Source organism: Schistocerca cancellata, chromosome 2 (genome assembly GCF_023864275.1).
Source record: "Schistocerca cancellata isolate TAMUIC-IGC-003103 chromosome 2, iqSchCanc2.1, whole genome shotgun sequence".
In the NCBI taxonomy this organism is placed as follows: Eukaryota; Metazoa; Arthropoda; class Insecta; order Orthoptera; family Acrididae; genus Schistocerca; species Schistocerca cancellata.
In genome coordinates, this window is record NC_064627.1 from 691,169,955 (window position 1) to 691,192,539 (window position 22,585).

General features: G+C 40.0%; 1 protein-coding gene across 1 annotated transcript in view; it reads right to left on the reverse strand.

Moving 5' to 3' along the window:
• LOC126162448 (protein Gawky) overlaps positions 1–22,585 on the reverse strand; it is a 294,019-nt gene that overhangs the window by 28,330 nt on the left and 243,104 nt on the right. The window contains exons 20-21 of the mRNA XM_049918963.1: positions 13,604–13,796; positions 3,073–3,281 (exon numbers count right to left, since the gene is read on the reverse strand). Coding sequence (XP_049774920.1) covers positions 3,073–3,281; positions 13,604–13,796 — 402 coding nt within the window. The remainder of the gene's footprint in view (positions 1–3,072; positions 3,282–13,603; positions 13,797–22,585) is intronic.

Consider the following 22,585-nt stretch of genomic DNA (forward strand, 5'->3'; position numbering starts at 1 on the left):
CAGACAACATCAAATGTCTCTTTTTGGAACTGATATATCCAACCAGCAGAACAGAAGTTTCTGATCCCTTATTTCTGGCAATCTAATTTGCTTTTGACAGAATCATAGGGCCACTTAAAGGTATGTTAGATACACACACGACTGAACCATTCTAGTAGTAATATTTTGATGTCTTCATTCTTAGTGCTACAAAGTCATTTATATTTGTTCCCGGAGCCTGATAAGGCAGCATTAATGATTTTTCCTCAATTCTTAATTATTGTAGATAAATTGGATTTGGAAATTCCAAACTGCTCTGCAATTGGTTTTCTTCTCTCTCTCTCTCTCTCTCTCTCTCTCTCTCTCTTCTTTTGACAACAGTCCACTTCATATAGAATCTTATGTTTTACCTGTACATTTAGAGCCGTCTGTTTCCTCTTTGACATGTTTTTTGTGCTGTCTAACAATTTGGCTATGACTAAAAGGACACCTGGCATCAAACACATTTCTAAATGCATTAATGAATTTATTTAAATGTACCCCACAAGCTTATCTTGAGGTTATAATCACAGCTGCTGACCTACAATACTTTAGAAACAAGTCAACTGTGGGAAGTTAGCTTTGTAATTACATTTCTTGCATTCATTTCGGAAAAAAATTAATAATTAAAAATACTGAACATCAGAAGTTTGCATTACAACGAAATTTAAATACGCTAGAGCCTGAAAAAAAGTTCATAATTTGCTTTAACCGAAATTCGTGTTGACCAATAAAATTCCCCATAAGAACTAATGTATTCCTGCCAGGGCCAATATTTCATTCATGTTAACAGGAAGTTCGTCTTTAACGAGTTCGCGCTAATGAGGTTTATACTGTAAACAAATGCAATGACTGGGAACTGATTTTTGTATTTTTCTTAGTTAACATACAGCTTTGTTAACAGAAAGTATGGGAATGTTTTGAAACAGTGAATACACTAAGTACTACTGCCAAACTGTACGACGAAAGATGTATTTTTATAATAAGAAGAAAAGTCTATGCACAGACATATTTTGGATGGTGTTGGTAATGGAAGAAAGGAGAGGCTGAAATACTGGAACTATTTACACTATGAACATCACTGAGCACCCCAACAACTCGAAGATGTGTGTGAGAGAGAGTCACATTGTGGTAAGAAAACCACAAACCAAAACTTGCAACAGTAGATGTTCGCTGCAGACTGCATGTCCACACTGAGGCTTAATACTCAGAGTAATGTAGGCATAATAATATTCATCTTAATACAAAGAATGTGTTAATGCCTCCATCAGAAGGTGACTTCATGGACCATTTACGAGTGTCCCGGGATATCACTCATGTACAACAAGCACACTGCACAGCGATTTATTGAAACAGTAACTTTCTGTTGCCAAATTTGGGGTAGCAATTACCACAGAGAGAGAACTTCAGTTAGAGAAAACGAATCCCAGACAAATATCAATAGGCCAAGAATACACAAATAATATGAAATAATGCGTATACAATGAAATACTATTTAATGAGGCACATCCATAATAAAAGTTTATATTCTTGACACCTAGTGAAGGCAGAGTGGCAAAATGAAACCTCATGGCCAAGGGTCAACTTCTTATGCTGAACATAATGTTGAATGTTATGCTACAATAGCTGATTTGTACAGGGTAGGCTACCAGCCATAAAAAGTTTTAATTTCATCAAGCAATTAGAGTGAATCATGGATTATGCAGATCACTTATTATAAATAATTAAGTTCAATGAGAAATGTAATGGAATCAAAATAAAAATCGATGAGAGAGACTGCAGATAAACCTAACAAGAAATGACTGTAGGAAACATTGATGCTACATTCGCCAAAAGAAAGGAGCCAAAAAAAAACAAGTGAATAAATCTAAGAACTAACGAACTATCAGTATAAGTAAAATATGGGAAACACACACACACACACACACACACATCTAGATGAACAGACATGACTACACGGACACCCAAACTACACTCCTGTGGTCACCCATTAAGGATGAAAAGCAACTTTCGCACTTCGTTTGAAAGTACTGGGTGATCAAAAAGTCAGTATAAATCTGAAAACTGAATAAATCATGGAATAATGTAGATAGAGAGGTACAAATTGACACACATAGTTGGAATTACATGGGGTTTTATTAGAACCAAAAAAATACAAAAGTTCAAAAAATGCCCGACAGATGGCGCTTCATCTGATCAGAATAGCAATAATTAGCACAACAAAGTAAGACAAAGCAAAGATGATGTTCTTCACAGGAAATGCTCAATACATCCATCATCATTCCTGAATAGTAGCTGTAGTCGAGGAATAATGTTGTGAACAGCACTGTTAAGCATGTCCGGAGTTATGCTGAGGCATTGGCATCAGATGTTGTCTTTCAGCATCCCTAGAGATGGCGGTCGATCACGATACACTTGCGACTTCAGGTAACCCCAAAGCCAATAATCGCACGGACTGAGGTCTGAGGACCTGGGAGGCCAAGCATGACGAAAGTGGCGGCTGAGCACACGATCATCAGCAAACGACGTGTGCAAGAGATCTATCACGCGCCTGACGGACATTTTGTGGACTTTGTATTTCTTTTTGGTTCTAATAAAACCCCATGTCATCCCAAGCATGTGTGTCAATTTTTACCTCTCTATCTACATTATTCCGTGGTTTATTAAGGTTTCAAATTTATACTGACTTTTTGATCACCCAGTATACTGACTTGCTACATATCTGCTCAGTACATTTTCTTGTACTTAAATTTTTATCCATTTATATTATTAATTCACTTCTTGTTCAGTAACAAAATATCTTCATAAGGTTGCAATATTCAAGCTGTTTCTCCAGAGAAGGCAGTAAATATCATTTGAGGAGAAACTCTTCATCCACAACAGATTTTGAAACAAAGAATTCATTAGGACAAGTTAACTGCTACAAAGATTACTCTAAACATTATTTTCTTACGTGGCTTCTCATAGTATACAATACTATCATAAGAAAACTGCATTTGTAGTACTTCAAAACTATGATTTAAAAAAAGAATAGGATCAAAATAAATGCCATACCTCGTTGGTGGAGCAGGATTAAAAGTCCACGTAGATGAGGAAAGGCTAAGAGGTGGTACAGGCGTATCCATTGATGAACTGACAGTAGGAGAGGTTTTGCTACCTCCAGTGAAAATTTCATCTTTTATTACCGGTAATGATAGTGGAGAGCGCACAACGGACCCTGGTGTGATACTCGGATCATCCTCAATGCTTTTCATTGGAGTACCCTGTTACAAAAGTACAACACTTATTGTTTACACAAAAAAACACTTTAAAGAGATGCATGCAATCCACCAGACAATACAATACAAACAAAATAAGTCTAAATATATACAGTCAACAGATAAACTCTATAAATAAACCTATGCATAAAACAAAGTTGAAAACTCTCATTCTGTAAGTGCTTCAGAAAACACATGTTGCAATATGTATGGGTAGTCAATTAACTTCCACCGTGACAAATCCAGTTCTAAACCTTTAAGAAATTAACAATATTATGAAAGGAAAGTTGCTACTCACCATATAGCGGAGATGCTGAGTCAAAGATGGGCACAACAAAAAGACTAAGCTTTCAGCCAGCAAGGCCTTCGTCAAAAATAGATGGACAGACACAGAAAAACAAAAACAAACACAAACACAAACACAAACACACACACACACACACACACAAATTCACACATACAACTGCATTTTCTGGCAACTGAAGCCACACCATGAGGAGCAGCAGCAGCAGCAGCAGAAGCAGTGCATGATGGGAGTGGCGACTGGGTGGGGCTAATGAGGAGGCTGGGGCAGGGGGAGGGATAGTAGGGTAGGGCCAAGGACAGTGAAGTGCTGCTGGGGAGTGCACAGGGACAATGTGGAGAGAGGGCAGGGTACTAAGGGCAGTCGGGAGGTTAGAAAGAGGCAAAGGGTGTAGCGGAAAAAGAGAGAAATACACTGGGAGAGAGAAATACACTGGGGGAATGAGGCCTGTGTAGTGCTGGAATGGGAACAGGAAGGGGGCTGGACTATTAAGGCCAATGACTTACCAAGGTTGAGGACACGAGTTTTACAGGAACATAGGATATATTGCAGGGTAAGTTCCCACCTGCGCAATTCAGAGAAGCTGGTGTTGGTGAGAAGCATCCATATGGCACAGGCTGTGAAGCAGTCACTGAAATGAAGGATGTTGTGTTGGGCAGCATGCTCTGCAACAGGGTGGTCCACTTGTGTCTTGGCCACAGTTTGTCAGTGGCCATTCAGGCATGCAGACAGACAGCTTGTTAGTTGTTGTGCCCACATAGAAAGCAGTACAATGGGTAAGTGGTGCCCACATAGAAAGCAGTACAATGGGTAAGTGGGTACAGCTTAGCTTGTAGATCACATGACTGGTTTCACAGGTAGCCCAGACTGTGGTGTCACCGCCAGACACCACACTTGCTAGGTGGTAGCTTTAAATCGGCCGCGGTCCATTAGTACATGTCGGACCCACGTGTCGCCACTGTCAGTAATTGCAGACCGAGCGCCACCACACGGCAGGTCTAGAGAGACGTACTAGGACTCGCCCCAGTTGTACGACGACTTTGCTAGCGACTACACTGACGAAGCCTTTCTCTCATTTGCCGAGAGATAGTTAGAATAGCCTTCAGCTAAGTCCATGGCTACGACCTAGCAAGGCACCATTAACCATTTCTAGAGAGAGTCTCACTTGTATCATCAAGAATGCTGTATACAAATGATGGATTAAAGTTAAGTATTCCAGCAGCTACGTACTTTTCTTTATAGCATTCATTACGTATCCTGTTTCAGACCTAATGCCAGCCAGCGTGTGTAAACGCGTGCCTTTCGGTTACCCGTCACTTTGGACTGGCTGTCTTGTCAGTCCACAACACAGACATTGATGGGATAGGTGATGTTTGTGACTGCTCTGGAGTAGGTTGATGGGAGGATGTATTGGACAGGTCTTGCATCTACGTCTACTACAGGGATATGAGACAAGAGGTAGAGCGCTGGGAGCAGGGGTTGTGTAGTGATGTTGGCCTCCACCTCAAAGATTGTTACATCAGTACCTCTGTCACATCAAACCTACTAACCACCAGCAATACCTCCAGTTCGACAGCTACCAACCGTTTCATACCAAGAAGTCCCTTCCGTACAGCCTAGCCACCCGTTGTTGCCGCATCTACACTGATGAGCAGCCCCTCTCAAAATATTCCGACCGTCTAACTGAAGCCTTCACAGACCATTATTATCCTCCCAACCTTGTACAAAAATGTATCTCCTATGCCTTCACTTTCCAGTCTCCCAACAGTGTCCGTCTCACTGTGCGGCCACAGAGGAACATTCCCCTTGTAACTTATTATCACCCAGGACTAAAGCAACTGAATTACATTCTCCGCCAGGATTTTGACTACCTCTTGCTGTGCCTGAAATGAGAAATGTCCTATCCACTATCCTCCCCGACCCTCCCATATTGGTACTCCTCTGTCCACTGAACCTACAGAATACACTTGTCCATCCCTACACAACCCCTGCTCCAAACCCCCTACCTCCCTGTAACAGACCCAGACGCAAGACCTGTCCCATACATCCTCCCATCACCACGTACACAGTCTGGTCACAATCACCACCAGTCCCATCAAAGGCATGGCTACCTGTGAAACCAGTCATCTGAATTACAAGCTAAGCTGCAACCAGGGTACTGCATTCTACGTGGGCATGACAACCAACAAGCTGTCTGCCCGCATGAATGGTCACCGACAAACTGTGGCAAAGAACAAGTGGACCACCCTATTGCAGAGCATACTAGCCAACACATCCTTCATTTGAATGGCAGCTTCACAGCTTGCACCGTATCGATCCTTCCCGCCAACAGCAGTTTTTCTGAATTGCGCAGGTGGGAACTTTCCCTGCAATATATCCTACGTTCCTATGAAACTCCTATTCTCAACCTTCGTTAGTCATTGCCCTCACCAATCCAGCCCCCTTTCTGTTCCCATTCCAGCACAACAGAGGCCTCATTCCACCATTGCACCAAGTGTTTTTATTGATCTCCTTTCCTGCTACCCCCTCCACCTCCTTCCCTGCCCTCCATCTAACCTCCTAACTGCACATAGACCCTTTCTCCATTTCGTCCCTGCACACTCCCCAGCAGCACTTCACTGTCCCCGGCCCTATCCTATTATCCCTTCCCCTCCCTGCCTCAACCTCCTCCTTAGTGTCAGCCAGTCGCCATTCCCATCATGCATCAGTGCTGTTGCTCGACGTGTGGCTTCAGTTGCCAGAGACTGTAGTCATATGTGTGTGAGCTGCTTTTGCGCGCGCGCGCGTGTGTGTGTGTGTGTGTGTGTGTGTGTGTGTGTGTTTTTCTGGCAAAGGCCTTGCTGGCTGAAAGCTTATTTGTGACAGTCTTTCTGTGGTGCCCATCTGTGACTCAGCATCTCCGTTATATGGTGAGTAGCAACTTTACTTTCAAAATACTGCTATATTCCATCCTGGATTTTCCATTCTTTAAGGAATTATTAACAATGTATCATAATATTGCGCGCAATTAAGCATAAAATGTTCCACACAGACTGAGAAGTGTTTCCCCACAGTCCTTGTGACACAACGTATGTAACGCTGAAGATTTTGATCAGTAGGTAAGTTCAGTGATTAGGAGGTACAGACGGTAACGCTTTCCAGTATCCATTACGGCAGCATGAAGAGATTCTTTTACTGGATACTATATGTTCCTTTCATATCTGCCTGAACTTACTCTTGCAATTTCGACTACATTTCTTTGACATTGTAACATTTTGATTCCATGCAGCGCATGTATATACTGCTGCCATATTCTGAGATCAAAAATGTGTCCAGATATTAAATAGAGATATCCACACTTCATTCGTTGATTAATTTTGATTTACCTTTCCTCTCTCAATCCACATCCTCCTTTGCAAACAAGAACAGGTTACTTTTGTTTATCAGAACTGTGTTTACTTTCTTGCAAAACAACACTACACCATATACAAACTACTTGTGGAAAGCAAACTACGTTTTAGGAGGGAGGCAAAGCAAAGCTATTCACTGATATGACCTAATGTGATTCATACATCTTTCAACAAAACCATGGACGAAATATGTATCTTTATAGTGTGCGATGATGATAGGCAGATACTACTGTGTCGTTCTATGGCCAAAAGTAATTCATCAATATTAAACGTCGTAAATGTTTGTTCTATTTTACAGGTCCTGCTTCTTAGTAACCATTTTGTTCCTTTGACTTTGCAAAAGGCATCTCATAGCTGGGAATACATTACTTACACCTTTCTCTGTGGCCACCTATGAACAGAGCAGACTGAGTGTAGACCACAGTGAAGAAGTAATAACAATAACATTATTATTATTATTATTATTATTATTATTATTATTATTATTATAAAGAGACACTGTGCATTGCATCTTAATGGAAAAAAAGAAAAATGTTATTTCTTTGAAAAATGGGAGGGCTTCTTTTTTGTTTCTTTTTGGACTCCAAAGATTTTACTTTTTCTGGACCTAAGTTTTCCTTCCCATCATCTGGGTGACAAAATTCTTTCCTGACATCCACAGAACTGATTTTCATAGGCTTCTCTTGATGAACATGAAGGAGTATTTGGGTGAGTCTTGACTCTGTCATAGTTACAAATCTGAGGCAAGTTTTAATTCATCACAAGACAGCAAATGACCTCTCAGAGGATGCTAATGATAGATCATAATCAGAATAATCAGGCGAATGATTTTCTAAAACCATTCTTTATAAACCTACCACATTCAGCAGTATGTTGTCTCAAATAGTGGATACATTTCATGATTGTGCAATTATCTTCATGGTCCACAGCATTTCGAGCTGTGCATGAAGGTTGTACAAGTTACAATGTGCACTGTGTCTCTCTTCCAAATATTGTGCAGATGGAGGATTTGTTTGGAGGAATGTAACAAGTCTCTGTTCAAAACTAGTTAGTCTCTTTAGATCCTCTTCATAGAATTTTTGATCAATTTCATTCAAAATAGATCAAGAACTTCAAAAACAAATTTCTTAAATCTCTGTTCATGAAATAATTCCTCAGGAAGAGAAGACGTTTCTGTGTGCTTCAATGTTATTGATTTTTTCTTGGGTGAGAGAAATCTGGATCTTTCAGATTTAGGTTCTTAAAATAATCTGTGGTTTTCTCTAAAAGCTTATCAAACGCTTCTGAAGTCCTAAAATTTGCAAGAGCTGCTTTTAAAAACATCATCTGTCCAGCTGCATTAAGATCTGGATTCTGTACAGATCTGGCCACATCTTCGCATAATCCAAAAACTTCGATAATGACTTTAATATCACCAAGTCTCAGAATTTATGATCCACATCACATAACTCTGCAGGAGTGATCGTCTTTCATCTCTAATTGAGCTCTATGCATTCAATACTTCAGTCAGGAATTTACAGTGACGCAGCTGAGAACAAATTCCCTGTGGATAATTTTGTAAGCACCAGAGACGACAGTGAGCATTGTCTTCATTTTGTCTTCTTCAGTTTTGGTGAGTCATCAGAGACCCATTCTGCACTTTGTACTAGGTTATACTGGCAACACAAGTCTTGTCACCAGTTACAATTTTTTTCAGGTCTAATCGTCCACTTTTTCATTTCAATCAAGGTGCAGATGGCATCCATGTGTTGGCATTTTAGTTTGAGAATTAAGAAGAGCAGGACAAACTTTGCACACATTTTTCTTTTCTTCAAAACATTCTTGAGAATGCCTTGAACACTTGACTTAGAGATGTTCAGTTCTTCAGTGATAAATGCTACGTAAGGGATTACTAGGAACCTGAAAAATTTGTGATTTGGGATAATCATGAATATATGTGCAAATTCTGCCTCAAAATTTGAAAATGGTGCCTTTGCTAACAAATTGTATTTTACAGAAATTATATCCATATGAACTGTTTTACAAGAGATAGTTTGTCTTAGCTTTATTTTCTGCATATAAATAACTTTACCATGTTGTACTACATTGAAGGAGGACAAGTATGTTATACCCTTACTGGCACAAGAGGTGCAGTGAAAAATTTTCTTTACGCAGGTAGTCAGTGAACGTTTAGTAATACCTATTCAATCACTGCTATCCACAGCTCAAGTTGGTGCTATCAGCTTTGTTGTAGCTACTTTTAAGTAATAATCAAGAAGTGTTTAAATATAAGAAAATAGGTTAGAAATGCAATATTTATGGAGGGCTGACAGAAGGTCAATGTTTGCAAAAGGTATCTTTCATGCTTGGAACAGACTATCTGCAACACTCTTATCGTATTCACACGATTGGTAAGACATTACTCAATTCGACTTGTCTGATTGTTATGTGAAGGAAATGATGTTGCAATCCAGAAACTATATTAAATACCATATCTTTGTGTCTGACACTAAATGAGATAAATTATATAGATGTGCGCATTACACTAAAAATGAACACAGTAACCTTCAATTACAGGATTCACGAGTCACAAGTTTGCGATTACAAAACTTTAGAGAGAAAAAAAGACATATGGGCGATGTGATGGACTGATCACTTACACCAACAACGAGAGGTCCCCAGTGGTGGGATAGACTTTTTGAAACCATCTATACAGCGATGTAGGTTAAGGTCGCAGGTGTCACACCCTGCAGCCATTTGCCCTGGTAGCGTCTTATTGCAAGTAATCGAAGAATTTTGGAGTTTCACTTGGTGGTGCACAGCCTTAAAAAGGTATGTTATACAGGATAGTTGTGTAGTATATTGGCTATGGTACAGGTCTCACAATTTAAAGGTTTTGGGGTCAAAAATCATCAGATCCTTTGAAATGATTGGTTTTTAAACCTTTATCAAAATGACTGATCATTATTTTTATTCAATTAACTGATTGAAATGTGATTTTCTTATATTAATTACTTTGTCACATCATTTTGATCACCACATTAATGTTTTCAATTGCAATCTTTTTGCATGTCAATTTAATTATTTTTATCTATCATAGTATTTAAACATTTGAAACTCGCGTTCTGTCAGTCAAAAAACAAAAGATGAAATAATCTACAGCATAACTCCACTTTTACATTCCCAGAATTAACATTTTCCCACAGTTTATGGCATTTTTGATTGCTCCCGTCAAATTTCTTATGTCCAAAATCTTAATTTGCACTTGGTTTTACATTAACAAATTTATAATTGTCCGGCAATTTACACTTTACGAAAAGAAGATCATGGAGAAAATACTGACAACTTGTGTAAAATGATGCTGACATGGCATTCAACTTCCTGTAGTGTTTACTCATTGCTGGGCCACTTGTTGCGATAGTTGACGCCTTTGCTTTCTTTGCATCACTCAAATGTTTCTGGTTTATTAAACAGAGCACCAGTCATGTAGTTTTTCAGTCAGCAGGACACATTTTGAGAATTTATTCTTGCTGTTAATTGCAAATACGAGGGTCGTCCACAAAGTAAGTTCCGTTTCTATTTCTATCCACGGCAGCGCTACGATCGCAGTTCCGAGCAAGCGTGGCAATTACTCTGACTCAAGGAGACGACATGTACACCATTTTCAGACCGCTGCTGCTGACATAGTGCTTCTTTATCATGTCAGCCATAATTGAAAACGCCGCCGCGTGTGAAATCAGATTTGTGTTTTGTTTTCTAAAAGCAAAGAAAGTTAAAACCAAAGGATATTCATCGGCAACTCTGCATAAGTGATTCAATGATTAGAAGATGGGTCAGCATGTTCAATGAAGGAGGAGATCAAGTGCATGATGAGAACAAAGTGGACGCCTCTCTGTGGTTACTGATGAGCTGGTTCACACAATTGAAGAGAAGATTAAGCACAACCATTAAGTTTACACTTAGTGCCCTTGCTAGGGAAGTTCCGCAAATCTCACGATCACTAATTCATGAAACTGTTACTGAAAAACTGACATTTCGAAAACTTTGCTCACATTGGGTACCCAAAATTCTTACTGAACAACACAAAAAACAATGGATAGGCAGTGCACTTCAATTTTTGAAACACTACAATGAAGAAGGCGATGGTTTCGGATAGTCACATGGGATCGTACGACACCGCTGGGGGGAGGAGGGGGGAGGGGGCAATCAATGGTATGGTGGTGCACTTCATCCCCGACGAAGGTTAAGCCTAAGCAAATCTGGACACCTCGATAAGTCACATGCACCGTTTTTTGGGACAGAAAAGGCATTTTGCTGATTGATTTCTCACCACGAGGGCAAACAATCAACGCACGTGGTTACTGCGAGACCATTAAGAAATTGCGCCGCGCAGTACAGAATAAGTATTACTGTCAAAAGGTGGTGTTTTTTTCTACAATAATGCCTGACCTCACACGGCAAATGTGACCAAACAACTCTTATGGGAATTTCACTGGGACGCGTTTGATCATCCTCTGTACAGCCAGGACCTCGCTCCTAGTAACTTTCATCTCTTCTTACATCTAAAATCTGTCCTTGGTGATCAACACAAGGTTGAATACACAGGCGGCAACCTTCTATGAAGAAGGCATACAACAACTTCTGCCATGCTATGACAAGTGCCGACAAAATTTTTGAAGCTATGTAGAAAAGTAGTTTAACAGTTGTAGATTTTTGTACAATAAATATTTTTCCTGTATCTGTACACATTTGTTTTATATAACCAAACGGAACTTACTTTGTGGACATACCTCGTATTTATGTAAGCATTTTTCGTTTGTGTTTCACAAACAAAGAATGCGAGTGATAGTTTGCGTGTATGTGGTTTCTTATAGCCTCAAAAAGACGGCTGTAGCACAAGAGACGCAGAACAACATATATGCAAACGCCACACAAAATATGTAAATATTTGCACTTCACAACGAGAATAAATTTTTGAAATGCATTGTTCTAAGCAAGAAAAAATACTTAACTAGTGCAGTGTTCCATTATTTAAATAAAGAATGACAGTCACAGGCTTTTCAAAAGCATCGATTATGATGTATGAATTTAAGCCTGACATTTCTACTTCCCAGGCCGTTACCAGTTCCACTTACATCCGTGGCTAAACATAATACAAAATTCAGACAGCCTGTTTTTTAGGTGATAGACAAGTCCCTGAGGAGAGTTTTGATGCATATTATGTGCATAAATCTTACATAAAGTGTGAAAATGCAAGGGGGATACTATACACAACTTTTACCGCTTAGAATGTTATTTTCACATTTTACATTTTCCTGAATTTTACACCATTTTTTGAAGCCCCTTGAGAAGTGTAAAAGCAGGATTTCACTGTATTTATATTGACAGTGCATTGGTGTCAAAAATTTATTTTTCCTTTTTTGGATGGTAGTCACAATACAAACATTTAGGACCTAAATTATTATTGTACTGTGGACAAAATAACACAGATGAAAATTCAAATGAAAGAGGGGATTATGGGTAAAATGAAAGTCAAACAAAATTAGGAATTGTTTAATGATTGTGGTAACATGAATGGAAATATAGGATGATAAAAAGGAAGAACTTACATCAAAGTTAACACACAAAAATAATAGACATCACATGAACAAACGTTCTAAGTAAGAAAAAAATTATACGAAGAAAAATGAGAGCACATGGAAAATCAATACAATGATTAAAATGATGTGACAAATGAACAGAACTAAAAAATTACTTTTTCATCAATTAATTGATTAATAATAATGACCAAAGTTATTTTAAAATAGATTTTAACATAAAAAATTCAAAGCACCTGAACAGATTTGAACCCGCAACCTTCTGCACATGAGGCTTGTACCTTAACCCTTACTTACACAAACAGTGTGTTGATCCTTACTTTTTAAAGCTCTAGAGCACCACTCAAAATTCTGGACTGTTTTTCTGTGTTGATTACTCACATACAAAGGCCCACCAAGGCGAATGGCTGCAGGGTGTGATACCAGTGCCCTTAACCTACGTCACCATATAAATGGTTTCAAAAAATTATCCCACTGCTGAGGACCTCTCATCAAAAGAAAGTTGTGATTCATTGGTGTGATATTGAAAAATTATCGTCTATCTGTATAGGAGTCTGTTTACGAAACACTTGCAAAAACATTTTGAGAATGTTTAGGCCTACTGAGCAGTAGGAGGAAGGAGTGGAGCAGTACTCACGTTTAACAGACATCGGAGTTCAGAGAAATACTTTAGGATGCAAAATAAGTGAAGAAAAATTATTTCAGAATTGTAAGAAAAATTTTCAACAAATATCTATGACTAATAAGGTGGTTTCTACATATTTTTCCCACAAGTATCAACTGTATAAATAACAGCTTGCAGAGAGAGATGTAATCAATCACTGTGTGCAGTCATTGTATCCACTAATGGAACATGCAGTCTTCACCAATGGAACAAAGTGCGCAGCAAAAAGAACAAAACCTTTAGCATGGAAAAGCTGCAAATTATACACAAAGATTTGAGTGTAGCAAGTATGGGAAGGTAAGTAAAACTGAAGAAAATGTTTAAGCTTAACCATCCTGCTCTTCCTATGTACAAAGGAAATAAATAAAGGAAACAAAATGATTTATGATTCTTGCCTTCCATGGCTTTCCTGGTTCAAATTCTGGTACAAGGTCTGTGAATGCAGCTGCTGCACTGGTAGTAACTGCTGGCCATGGGTCTTTACTGTCACCTCCGGGCTGAATGCTGCCATCCCCACCACTGCCTGCTCCAGACACATCAGGCCAACCTGTATCTGATCCAGCCCGTGCAGTTACAGTTGACCAAGTCCTGTAAGTATAATCACACGCCAAAACCATTATGCAATTTTGTAATACGAACTACAACAGTGACAAAAATATAAATGAAGAGCAGTAACTGTACCAGATATTCGAACTCCTAAAATTTCCCAAGTGAGGTGTATATTTATTATTAGCAGTAAGCTGTATCTCAATAAACTTTTTGCAGAAACTGAAACGACAAATGTACATTACATAAATCAACACTCTGCTGTTCAGGTAATGAGCAATGCTAAAAGAAAGGCAATGATCTATACCCACACATATTATAAAAATGGATGCACATAGATAACTGTGCCTGTGTGTGTGTGTGTGTGTGTGTGTGTGTGTCCAGTCTCCTCCTAAACCACTCAAGCGATTTTAACAATATTTACTACATCCATCCTTTACTGTCGAGCAATAATCGCTGTGTGGCTAAGAACCACCTACCTAACATTGTTCAGTAAAAATGACATCAAACACCAAGGTGTGTGAAAAACTGCCGCACTGTGCATGACATTTAAGTTCTATTACTTCTTTACAACTAACTCTATTCTCAATAGACTTTGCACATAGTATCCATATATGCCTCTGAATGTACCTACAACATTTTATCATGGTACCACGCACAGTCCAGAAGAGACGACATAAATTTGTGATGCATGAAAAACTGTTGCATCACACCTGACGTTTAAATTTACTGCTCCTTACTACTAATTCTATTCACAACATATTTCACAAACGCTACCTACATATGTTGCTGAATGTACCTACCCAAGTACACCATTGTACGGCACATAATTCAAGAGATATGATGCCATAAACACTGAGATGTGTGAAAAACTGCCGCATTATGCATGAAGTTTCAATACATTTATTCATTAGTACTATGACACTTGTACAGTTGAGTCAATTTAAGATAATCCCCGACACCTGACAATGCTTTTGACACCTTTCCAACTGTGGAGCATAAATGGATGTAGGTGAAAACATTAGCAGTCTATAGAGCTATGAATAGGCATTGCTGCAAACATGTTTACAAAATCGCGTAGACACGTGAAGCAGCTGCGCCCAGCATACAGAGACTTTACAGGATCATGTTTCTTAACACAGATCCTATACTTACACATTTGAACATTACACATATTTCTGTGACAACTGTTTCATAATTTGAAAGGTATTTCCATGGATACATGGAAACAATGTTTATTTTGATACTTCACAACCAACACAGTTCATTTCATTTTTGTTATAATTTCTAACAGAAAATTGGCAAAATAAATATCTAGAGAATGACGGGTTTGTCAGAGAGAGAGAGAGAGAGAGAGAGAGAGAGAGAGAGAGAGAGAGTGTGTGTGTGTGAGCGCGCACGCGCGCTTGCTTGCTTGTGTGTGAGTGTGTGTCTCCCTTTTACTGAAGAAGGCTGTGGCCAAATGCTACATGTAAGTGTCTTTTGATTATGTCTGTCTGCAACTTGACGTGTCTTCTTTTCGGTAAATAGCTATCTGTCTTTTCCTACTTTTTTTATTTTTTTTAATCTAGGATAACTTGGTAATTATGTGAACAGCTTTATGACATGTCGGTTGGCTGCAAATGAGGAAGAAATCATCACCAGAAAGTCATTCTCTTATATGAAACAAGCTGCCAAAACATGATCCAAATTTGTCACAACATAATTTGTGAGCTGCTTTGATAGCAAAGTGTGATAAATCTGCTGCACATTGAGCACAGGTTCAGTAATTACACTGTTGTATCTAAGAAGTTGAACGGAATCATAGAGTTACAACAATTGAGTATTCTTAACTCATGGTCAACAATAAAACAAACTTTGTGTTTTATTGGTATCTGTTGCAAAATGGAAAAAAAAACTAAGCTTAACAAAAGCACAGTTAATGGCTGCACCAATCTACTTATCAAGGTGTAATTTGGCATGGCTTGATGTCCCCTCATACAGACATACATACATCCTGTAAAAATTTCATCAAAACTGGAGAGGGCTGAGTGGGGACCTAATTTAAATTTAGGCCACTTGGCATGGAATGACGCTGTATACATGTCCTGCCATTTTCTTACGAAATGGTCTGAGGTGAATACATGATATGAATTATGCAGCTCCTTCTGTCCCTAATAAATTTGTTAACTCATGGAATTTGATATTTGATGGCCTGCTGCAATATGACTGTGTAATGACAATGTTTGAAGATATGAAAGCTCATTTTTGTTTTTAGATGAAGAAGCAAAAGCTACACTTGTGGATATTTTGTCTATAAATGTAGATCATGTGGTTACAGCCAGATTCTGGCCATCTAACATCTAATGTCAAATCAGTTTTTGCTTCCTGGTAGATCAAAACTGTGTGTCCAGACCGTGACTCGAACTCAGGACCTTTGCCTTTTGTGGGCAAGCAAGTGCTCTACCAACTGAGCTACCCAAGCACAACTCGCAACCTGTGCTCACAGCTTTACTTCTGCCAGTACCAGGTGATCAGGAGGAGGAGGAGGAGGAGGAGGAGGAGGAGGAGGAAGAAGAAGAAGAAGAAACCTTGTCACCAAAAAAAAGGGCAAAATAAGCATTACCAGGGGTCATATACAGTGACAGACCTGGATGTGAATGTTACCCTCACAATCATAAAACTATTGGAAACTCTTTAAATCATTTACTTAATTTTCTTTCTTATCAGTTGAGTTAGTTTCACTTAATGTGCTAATACTTATTACAAAATATTCTGTTCAGAGTGATGACATTCTGAAGAATAACCTCATAAATGTGTTTGTAAAGTAAACATTTTTTTCTTTGCTGAAATCTTTTATTAAATCAAGAATGGTAATGATTACTCTGATGGAAGGAGGAAGATTAGAAGTTAACAATGTCATTAAATGCAGAGAACAAACTTACAAGCCTGGACCAGAATGGGGAGGAGGGGTCAATTTTGTCGTTAATGCAATCCCAGCATTTGCATTAACTGGTTTGGTAGGACAGGCAGCTCTTTGAGCACTTCTTGTAAAACAATCAAGTGGCACCTCACACAGTTCGTATGAAAACTGAACAAGAGATGAGAATTATTGCTAAAGACACAGATTACTGGGAAAATGCCTTCTCTCCCATAAAATGATGCTATCCACAAACCAATGGATTTGCGCGTTACATCCATTTTTTTTTAATTTTTTTTTTCCAACTATGAAACAGTGGTGGAGGAGGAAGAGGAGGAGGTGGTGGTGGTGGTGGTTGCTGTTACCATTATCGAGGTCTTCAGTCTGAAGATGGGTTTGATGCTGCTCTCTATGCTAGCCTAGTCTGTGTAAGTCTTTTCACCTTGGAATAATAATAACGCTAATAACACTCACTCTCTCTCTCTCTCTCTCTCTCTCTCTCTCTCTCTCTCTCTCTCTCTCTCTAACTGTTCCCACTAGATGCATCAGGGCATATCCTATCACCTTAGTCTTTCTTTCAGACAAGTTGTGTCTGCTCCACAATTTTATAGGTGTGTCTTCATTAATTACTCAATCTAACCTTCTATTCTTCAGCATTCTTCTGTACTACAATATTTCAAAAGCTTCCACTTTCTTCTTATCTGTGCTGCTTATTGTTGTTTCACTTCCATATATAACAGACTCCACTAGACTTTCAGTAAAAACTTCCAAACACTTCTTTTTTTCAGATATTCTGTCTTGCTATCGTCAGTCCACATTTTATATAGTCATGTAGAAGAAGGTGTAATTAGATGAATTACAAACACTAACTTCACTTAACGAAGGTTAATTCAGCACTTGCACATACAACAGCGCGGAGTGAACTGCTCCGGCCAGAACACATACGGTATGTATACAGTTATAGAACATTCCAGTACAATGATTCTTCACATTTGTGGATACTTCTAGAATGTACTCGAACCAAATATAGAAATTAAAATTTTACAGTTCAGGTGAGTTTTGAACTCACGACCCTCTATGCAACAGTCTAGTATCATAACCACTACACCACGGTGACTGAGCTACTCAGCTTCTTCTGCGACATTGCTCCCTCCTTATGAGAACAGCGTCTTGGTGTTACATTCTCCTAGTCTGGGAACGGGTCATCGGTCCTCTGCATAGTCCAACTCCCGATGACCGATTCTCGCCCTGGTGGTGATCTTCTTAGAACTTCCTATGCGACTACGCTTTTTGTCCACATTTCCACTTGTTGCCTGTCAATGGACCTTCGAATTTACCCTGGGTTGCAGGATCCTTATAGGGCTTCATTCGAAGGACATGGACCATATCTCTGATCTTTCGTCATCTTGTGTCGGGGTCGAAATTTTCAACTTCATAAGTAACATCAGACAACTGTTTTACAACCTTATAAGGTCCAATGTACTGCCTGAGGAGCTTCTCAGAGAGACCAACCTTCCGAACAGGAGTGAAGATCCAGACGAGGCCACCAGGCCGATAGACAAGAGGGCTGTGGCTCGCGTCATACCTTCTACAATCATTTTCTTGAGCCTGCAGCGTGCGAAGTTGAGCTAACTGCTGAGATTCCTCAGCTCTGGTTAACACTTGGCTGATGTAGTTATCGTCCACGTCATCAGGATGTAACGGAAACACTGTCCATTGTCGTAGTTGCCTCACACCCTTGCACCAGGAAAAATGGTGTAAATCCTGTGGTGTCTTGTTTGGCGGTGTTGTAGGCAAACATAACGAAAGGTAGCACCTCATCCCAGTTGCTCTGCTAAACACTGATGAACATTGATAGCATGTCAGCCAATGTCTTATTAAGATGTTCAGTAAGCCCGTTATTTTGCAGATGGTAGGCAGTCATCACGTGATGAGTAATGTTGCACCAACGGTTTCTCTCTGTCACAAGATTTGATTGAAAAACTTTCCCTCGATCGGTAATTAATGACCTTGGGGCACCTTGTTTTGCTACAATGTCTTCCACGATGAATTTGGCTACCTCCAATGCTTCGGCTGTTTTCACGGCTTTTGTAATGGCATAGTTGTCAGATAATCAGTGCAAACAATAATCATCTGTTGCCACTAGCAGATGTTTGAAATAGTCCAAGGAGGTCAATCCCAACACGCTGGAAAGGCATTTCGGCTGGTGGAATTGGTAGAGTCAGTCAGGTGGTTTCTGAGGAACTGCCTTTCTCCTCTGCCACTCTCGACAGTGCGACACATAGTGACGGACACTCCTAAATAAACCTGGCCAGAAAAATCTCTTGCGGATCCTATTGTATGTCTTAATAAATCGTAAATGTCTGCCCTCAGGTGCGTCATGGAAATTCTGTAGAACATCCAAGTGCATGTGTTTAGGAATCACTGGTAGCCACCTCTTTCCACACGGATCAAAGTTTTTCTTGCAAAGTAATTCATTAACTACCTTAAATTGTCCTTTCACACCCTCTGACCAATTTCAGGCAAGTATAATTTGAGATATCGTGGTGTCCTCCTGATCAGCAGAGATCCTGGAGTGCAGCGAGGCAGTCGCTATCTTCATCAAAGTCTTGATGGTTTTGCACAGGGTTTCTTGAGAGACAGTTGGCATCTTGGTGTTTTCTTTCACTTTGTACACTATGGTATTGGAGATGTAGTGCTCAGCTGGCGAGTCATCCTGTTGGAGCCTGAAGACCTGTCAACCAACAAAGTGAATGATGGTGTGTAACAACTGTGAATGGCCTTCCATTGAGATACTGTTGATATTTGCACATGGCCCAGGTCACAGCAAGACATTCTCTTCTGTAGTTGCATAGTTTCTCTCGACTTTTGTAAGTGTCCTAGAAGCATAGGCTATAAACTTCTCCCTTCCATCCAAAATTTGCACCAGAACAGCACCGATCCCATACCCAATGGCATCTATGTGTAGTTCTGTAGCTGTTCTCTCATCATACAGACCAAGTACAGAGTCAGTCATCGGAGCTTTTCGCAGCACATCGAAAGAAACTTGTTAAGCACCACCCCAGATATTTTTAGCATCGGCTTTTAACAACTCTTGGAGTGGCCTGGCTTTAAAGCCATTGATAAAACAAAAGTAATCAGAATATAATCCGAGGAAGCCTCATGTCTCTCTAATACTTTTAGGAATAGGAAATTCCGTTTGGATCTCACTTTTTCTGGGCCTGGCCGCACACCTTCGTTTGACACAATGTATCTAAGAATATTGATTTCTTTTGCTCAAAAGAGACACTATCTTGGAATAAGTTTCAGTCCACCTTGTTGGAGACACTTAAGAGCGGCCCTCAGTCTTGTTACGTGTTCCATCAGATGTCTCTGAGAACACTATAATGTCATCTAAATAACAGACACATCGTCCACTCTAGGTGAATTAGAAGATTATCCATCATCCGTTCTAAACTTGCTGGTGCATTACACAAGCCAGACAGCATTACCTTAAACTCACACAGGCCCTAAGGGGTGATGAATGCAGTTTTGTCACGATCAGCCTCATCTTCTTCGATTTGCCAGTATCCAGAGTCCATGTCAATGGTTGAGAAAAACTTAGCCCCCTTCAGACAATCTATTTTATCGTCAATTCATGGAAAGGGGTAAACGTCCTTTTTAGTTATCTTATGAAGCTTCCTGTAATCAACACGAAAGCGCCAACTGCCATCCTTATTCCTGACGAGAACCACTGTTGACGACCATGGGCTCTACGAAGGCTGAATGATGTCATTCTTCATCATTTTCTCTAACTCATCGCGAATTGTTCGATGTTTCATTGCTGACAGATGGTACGCTCTCTGGTTTATTGGTTGATGGTCTCCTGTGCTAATCCAGTGCTTCACCATCGATTTGTCTAATTTGCTCTTCATCTGTGGATTGAAGCATTCAGAGAACTCTTGAAGAATGGCAAGTAGCTTCTTCTGTTGTTCCTTAGTGAGATCTGGTGATGGTCGAGCTAGGTCTTGTCTCATAGTGGTAGCGCCATTTCGCCCACAGACTCGGCATGGGAGGTCTCTATGATGTTCAGCTGTTCTGCAATTAACAGCTCAGCGTTTGCTATGCACATGCGTCTTGGAAGAATCTCCGGTTCTCGGCGACAGTTAACTATCCGCAATTCACCCAATCCGTTCTTGAATGAGACGACAGGAGCTGGGATGACCAAATTATTCTTCAGTGGTATGCTTCTCTTACATTCCCCTACAAGATCCATGGGTTGATGCATGGCATGACACGTGACAGTTATCTTTCTAGTGCTGACTGCAGGAATGATCACTTCATCCAACACAATCTCCACACACTTGGATGTGCATCTTCCTATCCACAGTCTCTCATCTCGTCTAGCATAATCTTCAAGTGGCCACAATCTGTAAATGCCTGAGAAGCTTTCAAAAAGTCCCATCCGAGAATGATGTCATGACTACACTCTTTTAAGACAATGAATTCTAAGGACTGTTTATGGGCACTTATACGCACACAAATGATATCTTCCTGTAGGTTTTACATACTTACCATTAGCCACTTTCAGCAGTGATGTTTTGTTGTCGACGAATATGATTTGCTGCAACTGGCAATAGTACTTCTCCGAAATGACTGAATATGATGCTCCAGAGTACACAAGATCTTGGGCTGGTCAGCCATCCATGAGGATATTGACATAGTTTCCTATCGTTTTTGTAGTGATACATGGCGGAGGATTTTTCTATTCGGTGGCCTCACCTCCAAGGAAGGTCGCACCCTTTAATTTTCCATGTTGCAGTGCCAAGGTGATTGGTTGGAGCTTCTAAATGGGGATTGAGACCTCGATTGGCATGTTGGGGAGCGTCTTCTCCAGCGGCAAGCTTGCAGCAATGGTGATCTATGTCGTCCTGCACCCACATCTTCTTGTTCATCTTCATCGTCCCCAAGTTGGTGTTGTCTAAGATCAGTCTGCTGTGTTCAGGTGCAGGCGTCATCAAATATCTGATGCCTTTCTCGACAACAGCACACCACATGTCCCGGTCATCTGCACTGGAAACATACTGGTTGGTTGTACTGGGTCCTCAAGATATCAGTCTTCCTTGGTGCCCAAACAGGTTCCTCATGTGGCATTGTAGGAATGTAACTTCACCTGGGTCTCGACTTTTTCAATGTTTTAAAGGGAAATGAAAGACAAGAGATTGGGTTCAATGTCTGTTCCACTTCCTCTCTTATGACCTCTTGTGGTGTCTCAGTTTTTTTGCTCTCCATGCAATCCAAGTGCCTTCTGAACTTCCTCTCTCACTATCTGATGAACACTTGTGTAATCAGTTGTTTCCTCCATCATAGACATAGATTCGACATTTGGAATCTGTTCAAACTTCTTGCATGTAAATCTTTTTTGATGCATTGTCTCAATATACTGGCACCATTTTATGAAGTCTTCTGCTGTCGAAACCTCCTTCAGGAGTACGGCTTTATACATGTCCTCAGTAACACCCTTCATGAAGATGCGCAACCTTATCTTCCTCCTTCACTCTAGGATCCACTGTTTTACACAGTTCCAAGACATCTTGAATGTAGGATGCTGTAGTTTCTCCTGGATGCTGTGCCCTGCACTTTAATTAATCTTCAGCCTTGCACTTCTGTCGTCGTGTGTAGCCGAAATACTGGCGCAGTTCCGCCTAGAATACTTTCCTGCTTGTGAACTTCTCCTCGTTCTTACACCATTGCTTGGCAGTGCCCTCCAAGTAGAAAAATAAGTTAGCCAAACACATGGTGTCATCCCATTTGCTAGATTTGGCTATACACTCTTATAACTTCGACCACTTGTTTGGATCTTGGCCATCATCACCAGAGAACCTGGAAGGAGGTGGCACACAGTTGCCGTCATCGTAACGCCGTCGTCTTCTTCTGTCTCCGATAGATTGCA